The 19,295-nt window shown below is 43.9% G+C and overlaps 1 protein-coding gene across 7 annotated transcripts in view; it reads left to right on the forward strand.

Moving 5' to 3' along the window:
- PDE8A (phosphodiesterase 8A) overlaps positions 1-19,295 on the forward strand; it is a 147,460-nt gene that overhangs the window by 108,208 nt on the left and 19,957 nt on the right. For 6 of the 7 annotated variants that reach the window (XM_082388314.1, XM_082388310.1, XM_082388312.1 and 3 more), the window contains 9 exons: positions 777-854; positions 5,269-5,339; positions 5,617-5,781; positions 7,202-7,250; positions 7,494-7,629; positions 9,215-9,413; positions 12,578-12,795; positions 14,299-14,431; positions 17,065-17,232. In XM_082388314.1, the coding sequence (XP_082244440.1) occupies positions 777-854; positions 5,269-5,339; positions 5,617-5,781; positions 7,202-7,250; positions 7,494-7,629; positions 9,215-9,413; positions 12,578-12,795; positions 14,299-14,431; positions 17,065-17,232 (1,217 nt within the window). The remainder of the gene's footprint in view (positions 1-776; positions 855-5,268; positions 5,340-5,616; positions 5,782-7,201; positions 7,251-7,493; positions 7,630-9,214; positions 9,414-12,577; positions 12,796-14,298; positions 14,432-17,064; positions 17,233-19,295) is intronic. The other variant, XM_082388313.1, reaches the window with a different exon arrangement.

Raw genomic sequence — 19,295 nt, forward strand, 5'->3', positions numbered from 1 at the left:
GAAGACAGAAGAAGCTGCAGGTGCGGAGAGCTGAGCTCAAGCGCCAGCTGTGTGCTCGCTCGTCTGCACAGCGGCTCCCAGTTTCCTCGTCTGTGAAATGGGGACAGGTTGGAGAGGCTTGCCACCACATGTGACACCCGGCAGGTGCACAGAGGAGGGCACGAGAAAGAAGGTCAACTTTGCCTTGTCATTGATTGGCGTGGGGTGAGGGAGAGAGGGGTCAAAGACAAGCCCTGTTTGGGCCTCGAAATGCAGTGGTGCCATCCACGGGAAGAGGGGGCAGAGAAGTACACCCCAGACTAGTGCTCCTGTACTACCTTCCCAAAGAGAGGCACCTTCTTCCCGGGGACATTTTAGAGCTTGTATTGTAGAAAAATATACAAAAAAGATTTTTTTTTTTCCTTTGGGGCAAGGGTGGATGGAGATCAAAATTTTCCCACCACTTTATTCAATTACATAGAAATATAATAGGTGAAATTCTCTTGAGTTCATTTCTGCTAGTTTTTGCATCATGGGACTCTGTGATTACATAATCTGGAAACTGAAAAGCACTCCTTTATGACTGTACCAGGTGGGACATTTTGAGAAAGTCAGCCTCCCTTAAAACGTAATGGTTCATAGTCTTCATCTCTATGCACTCTGTTGATTTTTGTGGCATCCTAAATGGTATTCTAACGCTTAAATTTTGTTTCTTAAAACTTTTATATTGGTGAGTTTCCTAATATGTTGTTAAAATCCCTTTGCAGAGGTAATTTATAATTTAATTGTTTCCACAGATAATCAGTCAGGCAAACATAACGACAGGAGAAAAAGCTCACTAGATGTCAGAACTGCTGCCTCTCGAACAAGCAAAGGTAGGTGACAAAGACAAGAGGAGAAAGCATGGTCCTGTGAGTGTTGAACCCATGGAGACATGTGATACTCCCTCCCCAGTCTTATCTCTGGGTCACTGCCCGCCTCCAGCTCAGGAGAGGGAAGGGGACTTTCTAGCAGTCTGTGTCCATTTCTCCCTCACCCCCAACTCCTTTGCCAGTGGGTTCCATTCTGACCGTCTTGATGGAGTCAGGGAATAAAGAAAAAAAAAAAGATACATTTTACCATCTGTTCTCTAGCCGATTTTCTTTTTTTAAGAAAAATTTATTTATTTATTTATTTTTGGCTGAATTGGGTCTTCGTTGCTCTGCATGGGCTTTTCTCTGGTTGCAGTGAGCGGGGGCTACTCTTCGTTGCGGTGCGCGGGCTTCTCATTGCACAGTGGCTTCTCTTGTTGTGGAGCACGGGCTCTAGGCACACCGGGCCTTCAGTAGTTGTGGCACGTGGGCTGTAGAGCGCAGGCTCAGTAGTTGTGGTGCATGGGCTTAGTTGCTCCGCGGCATGTGGGATCTTCCCAGACCAGGGATTGAACCCATGTCCCCTGCATTGGCAGGCAGATTCTTAACCACTGCGCCACCAGGGAAGTCCTCTAGTTGATTTTTTAAACTGTAACAGCAGACGTCAGTTTATCTGTTGTAATTGTATGAGTAATGCATTTGGAAGTTCTCAACGATATATTCCATTGTGGGTTGCAATTTGCCATGGAAGCTTACCTTTTGGTGGGGAAGTAAGTGAGCTGCATTTGCGGATGTGAAAGACTTTTCATAAGCAAATATTACTTAAGTTCTAAGTGGAATATAATTTTTTAATGGTTATGTAGGTATGTGGCCTGAATGATCTAGGAGTTTTAAAAATGAAATGAAAATTATCTATAGATAGTGTGGAGGCAAATATTACTGCTAGCTATGTACTTTCTTTGACTCAGAGATGAATTGGGAAGCAGAGGGAGCTGATTGTTACTAGATAAACAGCGAAAACTTTGCAGATGTTACAGTGGAGATCCAGTGCCTCACTTCTCTCATGGGTTTGTCGTGAGGACCGGAAGATACGCCATGTGTCCCTTGCACTGGAAAGACGAAACGGATCCCACCCCTGCTGCAAGGGCAGGGAGCAAAGTGGTGTTACAGGGAAGAGTGTGGACTTTGGCCTCAGCATTGCTTTGATTCAGGTCCCAGCTTCATCTACTTTCTGTGCAACCTTGGGGGTAGACCTTTGTGCTTCCATTTCCTCATCATCATATGGGGATCATTATGCTGTCCACAGAGGACCACGTAAGGATGAAATGAGTGAGCGTGGTGCCTGGCCAGGGTCATGGCAGCAGCCGTCACCATCCTCACTGTGGCCCTCATGGTCACGGCCCTCGGGCACAGCAGAGCAGAGGCGAAGTCACTCGTGCCCCGAACTGTCTTTACCGCCACACTCTGACTTCTGTTCATCCTTCGGATTACTTTGTCCATTTCTGTATTTTTGAGAGTTAAACATTTTTCTTTTAATGTTTGTGGATTTTAACCACTGTTCTTTTTAATTGGCTTATAATTTACATATAATACAATTCATATTAAGTGTTGAGTTCAATAGGTTTTGACAGGTCTGTACATTGAACTGTATATACTGTAACCACCCAGCCCAAAATAGATACAGAAGATACACACGTGCAGGCCTGCACTTGCACACATGTTTCACCACACAGAGGCATCCACTGATTTCTTGCACCGTAAGTTAATTTGGCCTCTTCTTGTGCTTCATAGACATGGAATCGTATAGTATGCACTCTCTGTGTGTCTGGCATCTTTCACTCATTTTAGTGTTCTTGAGATTCATCCTTGTTGCTAGGTGCTTCTTTTTTATAGCTTGGTAGTACTCCATTGTATGACTGTGCCACAATTTGCTTATCCATTCTCTTATTAATGGCCCTTTGTGTTCATCTTTCCACTTTGGGGCTGTTCAGAGTAAGGCCGCTGTGAATATTTTTATGCAAGTATTTTTTGTGTGTGGACATGTGTGTTCATCTCCTACCTAGGAGTGGAATTGTTGGGCCTTTGTGCAGCTGCAAACAATTCTCCAGTGTGGGTTGTACCATGTACCATCGCTAATCTATGAGAGTTCCAGCTGCTCTGCATCCTCCCACACTTGGTTATACCAGTGTTCTAAACTCTAGCTATTCTACTGGATGTGGTTTTAACTTTAATTTTCCTGATGACTAATGAGGTTGAGCACCCCATTCATATGCTTACTGGCCATTGGATGTCCTCTTTTGTGACGTGATGTTCAAATATTTTGCCCATTTTTATCATTGGGTTGTTTATCTTTTTCTTGTTGGTTTGTAGGAATTCTTTTTATATTCTAGATATGGATATAAGTATTCCAAATATACTGTTCTTAGTCTGTGGATTGCTTTTTCACTCTCTTAATGGTCTTTTAATGAACAGAGGTTCTTAATGAATCTTAAAGTTCATTTTATCAGTGTTTTCTATTATAGCTAGTGCTTTTTTGTGTCCTGTTTAAGAAATCTTTCTCTATCCCAAGGTCATGAAGAATATTCCCCCATGTTTTCTTCTAGAAGCTGTATTGTTTTATCTTTCACTTTGGGTCTGTGATCCATTTCAAATTAATTTTTACATCTAGTGAAGGTAGAGATCAAAGATTAATATCCCCCCCTACTGGGAAACCCAGCTGGCCCATCACCATATTGAAAAACCATCTTTTGCAGTAGTATCATTATTGTAAACCAGTTGACTATAAATATATGGCCTGTTTCTGGACTCTGTTTCATTGTTCTATTAGTCCTTGCTTGCACCGATAGCACGATCGATTACTACAGTCATATGGTAAGTATTGATATCTGGTAGTGTAAAGTTCTTCAAGATTATCTTGGCTATTCTAGGTCCTTTGCGTTTCCATATAACATTTAGAATCAGCTTGTTAGTTTACACACAGCTTCTTGGGAGTTTATTTGGGAGTGTCTTAAATCTATAGATCAATTTGGGGAAAATTGAAATCTCGGTAACACTGAGTCTTTCAAACCATGAACATGCTCTTTGTCTTTATTTAGGTTGTCTTTTATTTTTTCTCAGCAATGTTTTGCATTTTTAGTGTATAAATCTTACATATCTTTCCATTAGATTTATTCCTAAATATTGATTTTTATGATGCTGTTATAATGATGTTTTTAATTTCAGTTTCCAATTGTTTGTTGCTAGTATATAGAAATATAATTGACTTTTTGTGTATTAACCTTGTACCCAGTAACCTTGATAAACTTGCTTATTGATTGTAAGAATAGCGTTTGTAGATTCTTTCAGACTTACTGCATACACAGTCATGACAATCTTTATACCTTTTATTTCTTTTTCTTACTTTATTGCATTCACACTATTGTTTGGTCTTTATAAGTATATGTCACTTTCATTATATTTTTAAATGAGAACAAGTCTTTTTATGACATAGTGATAGAATAGTGGTTTTTATTTTTGGTTTAATGACCTTGTTGGGTAAAATGGAAAGATGGCAACCATGTGCTGATCACCAAAATTAGATTTAAGGAGTTTTGTTGGTCTCTGAAATTTAGAGCATTTGAGAGCCCCTGAGTTGGTTAATCTTGGTTGTTTCTCCTTGGGCCCCAGTTTGGTAAAATAAGGCTGACGCATCAGGCTGTGGAACAGTCTGTGGTCCTTTAAGACCTTTGGTAAACAGCATTTGGCCTGACAGTGGGGCTTTCAGGGAGAGACACAGAACACTATGTGAATATTTTTTCCTGCCAGTTCACTGCCCAGGCTTCTCCCCACCCCAAAGGAACTGGATCTTGACAGGAGCAACAAAAAATTAACAAACTTTAGAGTCTAAGATTTGCTGCCCGCCTCACTTAAGATATTTACCTAATCCACCTAGATTAAGCATAACAGTGGAAAGCACCAAAGGATGCCTTGAAAAATTGAACCAGAAATTCATGTATTTCAGTTAATTGAGTTGTATTTATTGCTCCCGCCATATATGAAACAAGGAGCCTCTGTGGCATTGTCTTTCAGAAAATTTTCACTCCTGGAGAGCAGCAAGCTGAATAATTATAAAGCCTTATTGTTAGAAACACAAAAAGAGGCTAACTCTTTGGCCTTGACTTGCTAGATTGTTTCCTCTGTTTTCTCTCTGGCCTGTGACCTCAGAATTTCAGTCTGTGGGCGCACGTGCATCCTAGTGCCTAGAACTGAAGGAAGCAGAGTTGGTGATGCCAGAATCCCAGGCTTGTTAGGATGGGAAGGAAGCTCAGCGACCAGGTAGTTCTGGTCCTACCCTTTCATTGTGCAGCTGAGCACGCTGGGTGGGACCTGGGGCAGGAAGGGAGACAGATACCCAAGGCTGTGCACACCCTTATTTCTGTATCACGTGATCTCTCCACAGTTTCCAGCCAGAGACGACGCTCCTCCATGGCCCGGATACATTCCATGAAGATCGAGGCGCCCATCACCAAGGTGAAACAGTTCGTGGTCGGTCTCCATTGAGCATGGAAGTCCCTTGTTCTCCTGGTTGATTGTTTTCAGCAAGAAGAATCACCAAGGGATCCACAACAATAATGATGCTCTCCTAGTTGTATGGAGCTGCCTCGTCTGAAGAGAGAGGATGTGTGACATGAGCATTTTAACTAGCCTTAAGTTAGCGTTGAGCCCTACCGCCAGCCTGACTCTCTGGATTGCTTTCCCATTGTCTTTAAGATTATGAAACTCAGGTCTTTTTCTTTCCGTATTATAGGCAATCAATATCATCAGTGCTGCCCAGGAAAGCAGTCCCATGCCTGTGACAGAAGCCTTAGATCGTGTGCTGGAAATTCTAAGAACCACTGAATTATATTCACCACAATTTGATGCTAAGGATGATGATCCTCATGCCATTGACCTTGTTGGGGGCTTAATGTCTGTAAGTATATTTGACCAGGCTGCTGGCTAGATCCTGCTGTTCTCATTTGTTTTCTCAGAGGTTATTTGTTTATGTGCTGGCCTACACAGCGCTCTTTGTGTGTGTGGCTCAGTCAAGGCCTAAACCCTCCATTGCTGCCCTCTGGCCGAGCCATCACCCACCTGCTGCCTACCGCCCAGGGGGACCTCAGCTTGAAGCAGAGAAGGGAGGAGCACATCCTAGACAGCTAGCTAGTTTTAAGATTTTGAAAACTGGGGCAGAAAAGAAAAATTTATGAAATATTCCATACCATATTACAAAACAGAATGACTGTATATGTCTAAAGAGGCACCAGGGGGACTTCCCTGGTGGTCCAGTGGTTAGCACTCCGTGCTTCCATTGCAGAGGGCACAGGTTCGATCCCTGGTCCAGGAAATAAGATTCCCACAAGCCACACAGCGTGCCCCCCACCCAACCCAAAAAAAACAAACAAAAAAGAGGCACCAGTGAATGGGGCGTGGTTTCCCTCTAGAGCATCCTATACAGATTCGGTGACTTCATGGGAAAGAAGGCCTTGGAACCATTTCATTAGAAGGAGGCTTTATACCATGGGCTCTTGAGGGGTCTAGATGCCTCCTCCACCCCATCTAGTATAGAGGCCTTACAGGGGAAGAACAACTTTGTGGAAAACAGATCATTCCATTGCCATCTGTCACCTTTTTTGTCTTGGTGACAAAATTCAGAAGTAAAAATTCACCTCCCCTCCTAATTCCTGCTTTCTAAAGTCACTTGATTTCATAAAAATAAGGTTTTAAGCAATAATCAGATGGGTAGAGGGTTCCCAGCGATGATGATGTCTAGTTGTGGTCTTGTCTGTTTGAAACAGAGGCTCCTCCAGCCTGTAGGTGAGGGGGTGGGGAGAAAGGATGAGGGGCGGGGTGGGATAGTGCCCGGGGGTGAGGGGTGAAGAGAGGCAGGGTGGGGAGAAAGCACCGCAGGGCTGAGGAGAGGGGCCGCTCAGGGGCTTGGGGTGGAGCAAGGGTGCTTAGAGAGCAGGGAAGAATCTAGTTTTCCTGAGGAAGGCTGGTGTCCACGAGCGTGAGGAGGGTGGCAGGAAATGGGGGGAAAGGGTTGAGGGCAGAGGGGCGTCATCTGGTCCTGAGCGCCAGCAGGACGCTGGGCTCTGGGGCGTCTCCTGAGCTCGCCGCCCTGATGATGCCCCTACCCCCGGGTTGAGCAGGTCCTTCCAGCGTCAGGCTGTGTGCTCCTGGGTGAGTGACCGAGCTCGGGGCTGGCCGCAGAGGTGATCACAGGGGAGCCTCGGCATGCATTGATGGAGAGGGCTGCCCGCAGTGTCCTCTGGGACCCGCTGTCCTGGGGTTTTCAAGGAGTAAAGAATAGTTGTGACTTCCCTTTCTCTTGTTTCCTTGATTTTTATCAGGATGTTTTTCGAAGACCAGCCAGGAATGAGTATGTTCTTTCAACAAAAAGTAAGTTTCTCCTTTTTAATTTTTTGGACCACTATTACTATTATAGCCACGCTTAAGTGATGAAAACAAATTTTTCAGATAAAAGTTTTAAGATAATTCTTTTTATCAGTAAGAAGTTTTTTGGTATATCATCAAAAATGAGAAACAAAGCAACCGTCCCCTGAAGCAGAACTGTTCTCCCTAAGGAACAGTTAATGCTGTAAAGCCTATTAATTTTGTTCTCCGAATCACATCACTTTGCAGACCTTCAACAGGTTTCCAGCAGTGTAATCACCCCCACCTCCCTTCACGACATCCCATCACAGATAACTCAGGCCATGGAAAATGAGGAATCCTGGGACTTTGATATTTTTGAACTGGAGGCTGCCACTCATAAAAGGTGAGTCCATGTGGAGCTCGGCAGACAGAGAGCTTGATTCCAAGGGCCGGTGTGGAGAAAGCCACCCAAGGAGTATGGTTTCTGCACAGAGCCAGTCCCTGGTCAGGGAGGAGGCTCAGGAAAGCGCAGCAGGGCGGCAGGTGCGCTGGATCACCAGGGCCTAGGCCTCAACGAGGGGATCAGTGCGAAGCCGAGGGGAGGCTGCCTGCTTGTGACTGCTGCAGAGAGAGCACGCACGGAATGGAGCAAGTGAGGTAACCTCTCCAAATAGCAGAGGTTCCTTTTTCTGTAAAATATGGTTATTAATTTCTCCTGCAGGTAGTGATATGTTGAGATAGCAGCAAAGAGCCCCACTCAGAGCCTAGAACTAAAAATTAGAAATACACAGACATACACATTGATAAGAGCTGTCCCCAGATCTTGGTTGCTGTGTTGGTGACAGGCATGGGGACACCCCAAACTCCAGTCATCCTGATCTGAATGTGGTCACTGAGAGTAGGGTGGGATTGGGATTTTACCTTCAATTTTGTGCCTTGCTGGAGAAGAACGGTCAACCAAAGGCGTGTGGTTGGCTTGGCACACAGGAAAGGGTGTCCAGGCCTGATGCCAGCCAGCGTTAACCTTCAGGAGGGTGAGGTCCGGACCCTGGCAGACAGAAGGCCATTGCAGGAGAGGTGTGCTCTGCTGGCCATGGGATAACTCGTCAGGTCTCATCCCAGTCTGGGTGATGGTCCCCAAGCCAGCCCCTACCCTTGGCTCACGCTCACAGTGAGTCAACCTTCTAAAACATTCTGCGTCCAGGTACCCCACACAGCCAAGAACTGTGGAAAAGAATATTCCCATTGCAAACAGAGCTTTGGGCACCTGGTTTACATACTGGTACATTGTATTTGTGTGAACTGGGACAAGGCAAGTCTGTTCAAGTCCTGTGAGCCCGACCACCTCTGGATACTGCCTCAGCAGAGCCAAGTTTCTTGATCTTCCAAGCAAAGGCCAGATGCTGGATGAAGGTGACTTCTCGAGGAAAGGCCTGATTTGGTGGCCAGTTCGTCACCTTCTCTGGGGAGACCTCCTCATACTGTAACACCCACCTCCAGATTGTCGAGACCATCACATGACATGTGACAGCATCTGGCTCATAGGCTGTCATCAGGAACTGCTGTTTTCTCCCACACAGGACATCTGGCCAATGACATAGGTCCAGCAAGTCCAAAGGAGAGGATAGAGTTTAAGGTGGAACAGGTTTAGCCTGGCAGCATGTTGATTTGAACACTCCACTGGTGTCAGTTGGCGTCTGCATCAGGAAGGGCAGGGTAAACAAACCTCGCCCCAGCTAGTGGGGAGCACCAGGTGAATGCTCCCAGAATTGGAGCTGGGCTCCACCCAAGGTTGGCATTGGCTACCAGGAGAGAGGGCAACAGAGCGCCACCCGCGTGCTACCCATGTGCCACCTGCACAAGCTCCAGTTTGCTGGCCTGCACACTCTCTGAAGTCTGGCTCGGGTTTGCTTGTTGGATCTGAATAGATCCAACACTTTGCCTGTTTCTTTGCTTTGTTTTAACACTGTGGATGTTTTTCTCTATAGGCCTTTGATTTATCTTGGTCTCAAAATATTTGCTCGCTTTGGAGTCTGTGAAGTCTTAAAATGCTCTGAGACAACGCTGAGATCGTGGATGCAAATTATCGAAGCCAATTATCATGCTTCTAACCCCTACCACAATTCTACACATTCTGCCGATGTGCTTCACGCCACTGCCTATTTTCTCTGCAGAGAGAGGATAAAGGTGAGCTGTGTTTGTGCTCCGCGCTTAACAGGCAGGAGCAGTGGGGCGGGCTGCTGTGCAGTGTGACCGCTCAGGAGGGCCCTGCACGGGTGCAGCCTGGCCCGGGAAGGGGGCGGCCACAGGAGAAGTCAGGCAGGAGGCCACGCTGTGGCTCTGGGGAGTTGATAATGAATTCATGACATGACCCCAGCTATTCCGTGGAAGAATAAGGCTGTTTTTCTGAGGGGTCTTACTCTGACCCCACAGGCAAAGTTGGATATGGCCCCTTTAGGGCCCCCGCCTCCCTCAGAGTCAGCGGGGTTTGAGACCAAGTTCATCATCTTTGCCCAGCACTGCTCCCACCCAGGGTCACCTGCCTGGCCCAGAGTCCCATCATCCAAGCAGATACCCACGTCAGAAGCCTGGGGTCATCTTCAGTTCTCTCGTCCAGCCCCCAGCTCCTGGTAGGTCATCTGACCTTGCTGACTACAGCCCCTAAGTGTTCTCAGAATCATCTCCTCACAACGCCCCTGCCGCTGTCCCGGTGAGGGCCCCGTCATTTGTCGTCTAGATAGTGCCAAACAAGAACTCCTGGCTACCCGGCCTCCTAGGGAACTCGCTCTGACCATATGGCTCCCAGGAGCAGCCTCCCATCTCCCACAGGATTTAAGCTTTAAACCCCACAGATGGTGTGCACCGCTCGCAACACACAGGCCATGTTTGGGCTGTGCTGAACCACTTTAGTTTCCAATGCTCCTGCCCTTGACGTGCTGTTCCCTTTGCTGGCGCCGGCTTCCTTCACATCTCCCCCTGCCCTTCAGGAATCCATACCGGCCTTCATTCCTCTAGGAAGCCCTCCCTGGACTACCCTCCGCCCCCAACTCTGACTGGGGCACCCTCCTCTGTATCCCCACAGCCTCCTGGGCACCCTCCTGATTGTACTGTCCACTCCATTTGGACAGCAGGCTCCTTTAGTAGCCCAGTGCCCGTCCTGCTTCATCACGTCAGCGCAGGGGAGGAAGGCCACTGGTGCCTACTGGTGGCCATTCAGAACTGGCCCAGGGTCTGCCTGGGGGCCATTTAGCAGCTTTAGCTCCAGCTTTGAGGCCATAGGGGGATGGGAGTAGGTCACAGTAAGGAGAGCGTCACAGGAGAAAGGTTCCATTCAAGGAATGTTACTCATTGCCCACTCCCAAACCAAGCTTCCTTACGTGCTTGGTTGAAAAGCCTTTTCACGTTGTAAATTATTTCATTGGGGAAATTTTCGAAGCAGCAACTAGACCTGCACTGATTTGCCAAAGTATTTGTGTTATTTCCTTCAGCATCCATCATAAAATGGCACAGAGGGTCCAGGGAGCTCTAGTGCGTGGCCATTTCACTTTCAGAAGTATTGTGTACTTGAGAGCAGATGAATCAAACTGCTGGTTTTGTACCTAAGAAAACAGGGCCTCGTGAGGAATGAGACCACGAGGCATCACTGCCTGATGTCCTGGCATCTGAGGAAGGCCACATGGTGGCCAGGACCAGCCCTGGCAGTCAGCAGAGTGAGGGCCGGTGCATCCCGGTCCCACTTCCTCATCTGTACCTGGGACTAGTTAGCTGTAGGGAGGAGAGCAGCGTGCGGGGGTGATTCCAGCACGTGGACATGTTGAGTCACTCCTCACCCTGAAATGCTATCTTCTCAGAGCTGGGTCTCTCATTTGCACTTTCTCTTTCCCTCTAGTTTGGTTTTTTGGGTTTTGTTGTTGTTGTTGTTGTTGTTTTAATAAAGGTCATGACTAAGACTGTAGGCAGAATAAGAGTCCAGAGAGAGGGCTGTTTTTATAAAGCATGAAGACAAATGGCAGAGGAGAGATGTCTGTGTCAGTATGGTTCAGCATATAAAGAATACCTAACTTTTGCTGTAATTTATTGATTTTGAACTCCTCTATAGATAACATACAAATATATATTCAGAAAGCTAACTTATTGATTTTTAATAGCATTTACTGATATAATTCACATCATAAAATTCACCCATTTAAAGATAAAACTGTTGAATTTCAATTTAGATAAATTTTACAAGACTGATTTATTAGATATACACCTTCTTTTCAAGTGTTTGTAGAATATTTCCAAAAATGATCTTATACTAGGACACAATTACTGTCTTGATAAACTTCAAAATTTCATAGTCTGTATTTTCTAACCACAACAAAAACTAGAATTTAATAACTAAAAGTTAAATAAAAAATGTCAGTCACTACACATGAGAAAATATTTCAAACAATTTAGAGATAAATAAGGAAATAAAGCCAAAAATAACAGTTTAGAAAACAACAAAATGAGAAACCTATGTATCAAAACCTGTAAAATGGGAAGAGCAAAGTGATAATCCAGAATGATTCTTTGAAACAACCAAGAGAATTAAGTTCTAGCCAAACTAATCAAAAACACAGTAAACACAGAAATACACACATTTGAAATGGAGATTAATAGAAGAAAGTACCATACACTTCTGTACTTAAAGTTTTAAATCAAATTAATGCTGGAAGTAGAAAACCAAAAGAGAGGTCAGTACCATGGGAGTTGTTTTTAAACTGTCAACTAATTTCTTCAAAACCTGGCTCCTGACTCAGATGGACAGGTGAGTTCTTTAGCCCTTTAAGGAATTTTTCCATGTTACATAAACCGTTTCAAAGTCTTGAAAAAGATGGAAGACGTCCAGATCATTTTACAAACTCACAAAACCCTGAAATCACCCTGACAAAGATAGCACCAGAAGGGGGGTGCTAATCCCCAGTTAATGTAAGTGATGCATTACTTAAAAAATTATTTCTCTCTTTTATTCAGTAATACTAGTTTATGTTGGTCTAAGTCAATATCTCAGACTAAGGGCATTTTTTTGTGATGGGTCTAGAGACAGACTTTCTGAGGAGGTGACTCCTATCTGTTGAGGACACCCTGTGTCTTCTAAGTCCTTAACTTGTGTGAGACTGAGAATCAGATAATGTTTCCTAATAAACATGCAAAGATGAAACTGTTTCTGAGTGGAGATAGGAAAACTGGGTTTGCTCAACATTATGCTTTTCTCAGAAATCCGAAATATCCTTACCTTAAAGTAACAGGGCAGAAATAAAACTACCCAGAAGGCTACCTTGCTTTCAATGCCATGCCCCAATTTTTAAATGATCTCTTGTTTTCAGCAAACTTTAGATCCACTTGATGAGGTCACTACCCTCATTGCAGCCACTGTCCATGACCTGGACCACCCCGGGAGAACCAACTCCTTCCTGTGCAATGCTGGGAGCGAGCTGGCCATTCTGTATAACGACACTGCTGTGCTCGAGAGACACCACGCGGCCTTGGCCTTCCAGCTGACCACTGGTGATGATAAATGCAACATCTTTAAAAACATGGAGAGGTAAGAACAACGAGTTGGGAAGTATGTTTCCTCTCTTTTTTAAAAACAATTTTATTAAGATATAATTCATGTACTCCACAGTTCACCCGTTTAAAGTGTACAGTGGTTTTTCGTATATTCAGAGTTGTGTGACCATCACTACAATCGAAATTTAGAACATTTCCATCACCCCGCAAAAGAACCTTGAGCTCATTAGCAGTCTCTCCCCATTCCCCCCTCAACTCCCACAGCTCTAGGTCTACTTTCCCTCTCCATAGATTCGCCAGTTCTGCACATTTCATATAAATGGAAGCATCCCCAATATGTGTCTTTTGTGTCTGGTTTCTTTCACTTAGCACGATGTTTTCAAGGTTCAGTTCCTTTGTGTCTTGACATTCCAAGACGACAAAGTATAAGGCTGACACCTCGAGAGACCCAGAGAAGCTGTCACCTTACATCTCTGCCTGGAGGACTCCACTCTGCCCAGCAGACGTCTCGTCATTGTCTCTGTTCACACGTCACTTCTTTGCGGAAGCCTTCCCCGACCCCTCACATTAATTATTCAGTCCCAAGTTCCTTCATTTGCCTGATTCTGGTTTGACTCTTAAGCGCTGTAAGATCACAGTGTCCTATGTCTTCTCTTCCTTACTGTGCCCTCAGTGTCTAGTGTGGGGCCTGATAACTGTTAGGTGGAAGAAGTGATCTGTCATGAGGAACACTTACCAATTTGGATTTTTAAGGAAGACTTTTAAACTTTTAGGGGATTTTTAAAAAAACTCCCTTTTGCCATGTTTTAGAATTTCATATGTGGACTTAAAGTTGGTTTTATTCATAGTTGCCTGTATATACATCAGTTATCTCTGGAAAAATTCACAAGACCCTGATAACTTTGGTTGTCTCCAGGGAAGAGAACAGGGTAGCTGGGGCTGAATGGAGATTGCAGTTTGTACTCTTTGTACCTTTTGAATTTTTAATTATATCATTTCCATCGTCAAAAAATAAAAATTTTAAAGTAATTAAATAAAAACAAGGGCTGGAGGAAGAGGTATCAAGTATGCCCTGTGATTGTCTCAGCTTTTAGAAGGTCTGCCCTCTACGTTTCTGGGCACTAAAATTATTGGGTCTCAAGGTTCCTCTGTGTAGGGTACATTCTTCATAACCCAGACCTCCGTCTTCATTCAGAGAGCTGGCTTTGGTCACCCCTCCTGCATTCCATCATTTTTTATCTTAAGAACTATGTGCTTTTTACTTCAGAACGACAACACCGTGAGCATTGTGTCTATAGTCTTACCCATAAGCTTCTGATTTTAACTTCTGTTTAGGTTCCCCTTGCTAACAGCAATCTAGGCAGTAAAACCTTTAACTTCCACATTCTTTTAAAGTATGCCCTGCCACTGACTTCCAGTGCATTAGAATCTTAGCCACAGTGGACATGTGTCCTAGATAATAGCTTGTTTTCAGGAGCATCTGTCTGGTCTGGGTCCGTAATCGGCAGCAGCCTCTCTCATTTGTTGTCTGAAACAGGAATGACTACCGGACGCTGCGCCAGAGTATTATCGACATGGTCTTAGCCACAGAAATGACAAAGCACTTTGAGCACGTCAACAAATTTGTCAACAGCATCAACAAGCCCTTGGCAGCATTAGAGGAAGATGGGGTAAGCGAGCTGATTGCAAAGGGAGCCTGTGTTTGGGGCCCTTATTCCTATGTGTTGTGGGGAAGCATGGGCCTAGGATATCACGAGTGTTAACATTACCCCCATTGGGCTCACTGAATTTAATTTCCATTGGTTAAAAAGTTAAAGTACAAAAACTTGGCAGGAAAAAAAAATAGGATATACAAAAATAGATATGAAAACTCTGAAGGGAGGGTCAGGTTTTAGATAAACTACCTTTAGATGGGTGGCCCATTCCTGCGCCCTTTCTCAACAATTGCCCCCTTCCCCTCTTCTTGAGCATTTTGGGGTCAGTTGGAGCCCATGAGGTCTCTCACCAGCCACGCCCTGCTGTGCATATTCTGTGGTAGCAGCAGCTGTCCTCTGTTGGTCTGTGTCAGGGGAGGGTGGGGTTGGGAAGGATTCTGTATTTGGACCACAAGGGTGACATTATCGTTGCTCCTCATTTTTGGATTTGAGGCATGGAGTCCAGAACAACTTGCTGGCAAGGAGAACATTAAACCTTTCCCCAGGCAGGAGACCACAGCTGAGGAAGAGGACCAATCTGAGTTCTCATCCTAGTTCTCCTTCACCATTTCCTTGTCTGTAGAATGGGCATAATAGATCTCGAGGCATAGGACTGATGGGCATGGCACAAGGTAGGCACTTAATAAATGGTATCTGTTATACTAGATTCATGGTGAGAGCAGCACCTAGAGAACATGCTCTTCTCATGAACCCTCCTCCTTTGAGGCCCACGTGCCTGCCCTACCACCTACCCCATGTGCACTGAACATCTCGGCACCAGCTCACAGCCTTTTCCACATTCCTCCTCCCCAGCGCCTGTCACCACGCACAGGGATGACTTATCCTCAGGCTAGGATGACAGCTCCTTGAATTCTAACTCTACTTCTGCAACTCATTTGCTAGGCCATGGCTTTTGACTATCCCTGGCTTTCTAGCTTATTACCCTTCACACTTGTTCCTGTTTCACCTGATTTGAAACCTGTTGAGAACTCTGCTCCCTTCACCCTTCCCTGTTCTCCAGTTTGTCAGTCTGCCTTTGACTTCACTCCCTTTGCAAGGACTTGCAGAGCAGAGGCACCCACACCAGCCTCTTTTATTGACTCATGCCCTGCCATCCTGGAGAGGGCCGGTTATTGCCTGGGCTACTGTTCCTGGCTGACCCCATTCCCACAGAAAGAAGTCTTTCTACATACCTCGTAGACTTGGTTTCCTCCATCTATTCTGGGAAGTTCCCAGACTTAGCTGAGTCTTCCATTCCACTTGACAGTCACGTTTCTCATCTCTGTTGTCGGTACTTGGAGTTACTTCTGAGAGACTGGATATGAGTAACCAGTGGGTCAGAGCAGGGACAAAGTATCATGAAAGAAAATAGTTTCCAGCTGGCAGTACTGTAGTCACACACCTGAAGAGAGAAGGGTCAGCACAAACCTGGTTGGCAGTGGGAAACAAGGAGAACTACTGAGGACACTCCCACTGTCCACTCTGGCACTCTCCAGGAGACTAGGCAGCCTAGGCTGAGGATGCCTCCTACCCATCTTGATGGTAGATCTGTCCCCACTGAGACAGGATCATCAGGCCTTCTTAGACTACTGTGACTACTCACAGAAATCACATGACTGACTCCTTTGGAAAGTTGCCTGATGGGCACAGAATCAGAATGAGGAGATGCTTGCTCATGTCTTTTACCATGTTCTTTGCCCCAGTACTCCCTCTTCCAATCTGAATTTGCTTCAGGGGGCCAATAAGCAGAGAGTCCCTCACACCATGGATTGAGATTCCATATCCAGAGGGGCTCCTTGTGAATCAGATAGCATGTGGTACTGTGAATAGACAGAATCCAGGACTAAAGGTAGAACTTAGGTTCTTATCCTGGCTCAGCTGGGTAGCTTTGGATAAGTTTCTTCACCTCTCAGAGTCCCAGTGTTCTCATCTGTAAGATGTAATAGTAAATAATACTGATTTTCATGCCTACCACAGGACTTTTTTGTGAGCGCAGACCAAAAGAGAATGACTAAGTCCTCTGTACACCATAAAATGTTAGGGCAGTGTTTAGGAAGTATCACTATATCTGACACAGTCTTGGTACACGGACAGCTAGTTCCCAAGATCATACCTCTCACAAAGCTAGGTGATTGGAGATTGGCGTGTGAGAAGCAGAGCCCCTGGTAGACTACAAGATGCTTTGTTATGAGGGCGGAGAAATCTTTTATTTTTCAGTTCACTCTGTTTTTTAGTGAATATAATAAAAGATAAAGCCAGTCTTTGAGTGCTTACCAAGGGAGCATGATAGACAGAACAGAAAGAAAAGGTAACTGTGAGAAATAGAGTGAGAGGCAGAGCCAAAAAGAAGAGGAAAGGCAGATATGCCAACCTCCAGCGCTACCCTCTACTTCTGTGTCCTGCTGGAATCTTACTAGGCCTTGGTTTTCCCGTCTGTAGAGTAAGGGGCCAAGCTCAATCCACAGAGTATCCTCAGCACTGTTTTGTGAGATCCTAACTTGTAGATCCTGGGCAGTGCCTTATTGTGGTTACAGTGGGACCACAGGAGTAAAAACAGCTTGGTACCTGGGGACCCATTTTGATTGCTTTGAATTCCACTTATGTTTTAGGAAACTGATAAAAATCAAGAAGCCATAATCACTATGCCCAGAACTCCAGACAACCGCTGTTTGATCAAACGAATGCTGATTAAGTGTGCTGATGTGTCCAATCCCTGCCGACCCCTGGAGCAGTGCATTGAGTGGGCCGCACGTATCTCAGAAGAATATTTTTCTCAGGTAAGATGCAGCTTCTTAATTCCTTAAGTACAAGAGAGAGAAACACCATAAGGACCATAAGAAGTAATGGACTTAAAACTAGGAAGTAGAGTTCTAAATGAAAGTCTGTCCTTGAAGAACATAGCCTGTATTACAGGCTTACTGGTTATAATTCTATTAGTTTTCCCTTGTCTGAAAATGTATTTTATTTTGCGTTCATTCTTGCCAGATATTTTCACTGGATATTTGACATTTTCTCCTAATAGTACTTTAAAGATGTTAATAACACTGTTGTCTGCCCATCATAGTTTCTCTGGGTAGGAAAAATTTCTTATGAGGCAGAAAAAAAATTAGAAAATATAGTGGCTAAAATTTTTCCAAATTTAGTGAAAGATACATACATACAGATTTAAGAAACCCAGCAAATCCTAACCCATGCCCAGGCACGTCATAGTTAAGCAGCTACAAGCCAAAGATACAGAAAAAATTTTGAAACCACCCGGAGAAAAATGATAGATTACTTATAAAGAGAACAGTGATTCTCATCTTTTATAAATTCATGTCAGAAACTATGAAGGCCAGAAGACACTGTGGAACAACATCTTTAAAATGCTGTTAGGAGAAAACTGTCACCCTAGAATTCTGTATCCAATGAAAATATCCTTCAAGAATGAAGGCAAAAGAAACACATTGTCAGACAAGGAAAAGATAACAGAATTCATCACCAGTAAACCTGCAATATAAGAAATGCTAAAGGAAGTTCTTAAGGCTGAAAGGAAATGATACTGGATATAAACTTGGATCTTTCTTTAGGAAGGAATGAAAAGCACCAAAAATGGTAACTAGCAAAACCACAATGAAATATCACCTCATATCTGTTAGAATGGCTATTATTATCAAAAAGATAAGAAATAACAAGTGTTGTCAAGGATATGGAGAAAAGAGAGCCCTTGTGCATTGTTGATGGGAATGTAACTTGGTGCAGCCGGTATGGAGGTTCCTCAAAAAATTAAAAATAGAACTACCCTATAATCTAGCAATTCTACTTCTGGGTATTTATCCAAAGAAAACAAAAACACTGTCCCCAAAAGCTGTACACACCCCCATGTTCATTGCAGCATTATTTACAATAGCCAAGTTGGAAACAACCTAAACATCTACTGATGGGTCAGTGGGTAAGAAGATGTGGGTGTATGTGTGTTGGGTGTGTGGGTGTGTGTGTGTGTGTGTGTGTGTGTGTGTATATGTATATATATATATATATATATACACATACACACATGCATGCAATATTATTTAGCTGTTAAAAAAGAATGAACTCTTGCCATTTTTGACAACATGGATGGACCTTAAAGGGTTTATGCTAAGCGAAAAAGACAAATACCATATGATCTTACTTATATGTGGAATCTTACAGAGAACAGATTGGTGGTTGCCAGATGAGTGAGTTGGGGTGCAAAATTGGTGAAGGGAGTCAAAAGGTACAAACTCCTAGTTATAAAGTAAATAAGTCATGGGGTTATAATGTACAACATGGCAACTGTAGTTAATACAGTACTGCATATTTGAAGGTTGCTAAGAGAGTAGATGTTAAAAGTTGTTATTACCAGAAAAAAATTCTGTAACTATATATGGTGACAGATGTTAACTAGGTTTATTGTGGTGATCATTTTGCAATATATGCAAATATTGAATCATTATGTCGTACACCTGAAACTAATATAGTGTTGTATGTCAATTATAACTAAATAAAAATAAAAAGACAAAACACTTTAAAAAATGGTAAACAGCTGGGTAACTATAAAAGATTTTTTCCTCCTTTTAATTTCTCTAAATACATAGAACTGTTTTAAGCACAAATTATAACATTGCATTGTAGAAGATAAAATAATTGAAATCATACAGAATATGTTCTCCAGCCACAGTGGAATTAAATCAGAAATCAGTAACAGTAAGGTATCTAGGTAAACACTGAATATTTGGAAATTGACAACACATTCCTAAATAATCCATAGGTCAGAAAAAGGAAATTAGAAAATATATAGAATTAAATGTTAATGAAAGTATGTTAAAATTGTGGGATG

This window comes from Balaenoptera borealis (assembly GCF_965194805.1).
Source record: "Balaenoptera borealis genome assembly, chromosome: 3".
In the NCBI taxonomy this organism is placed as follows: Eukaryota; Metazoa; Chordata; class Mammalia; order Artiodactyla; family Balaenopteridae; genus Balaenoptera; species Balaenoptera borealis.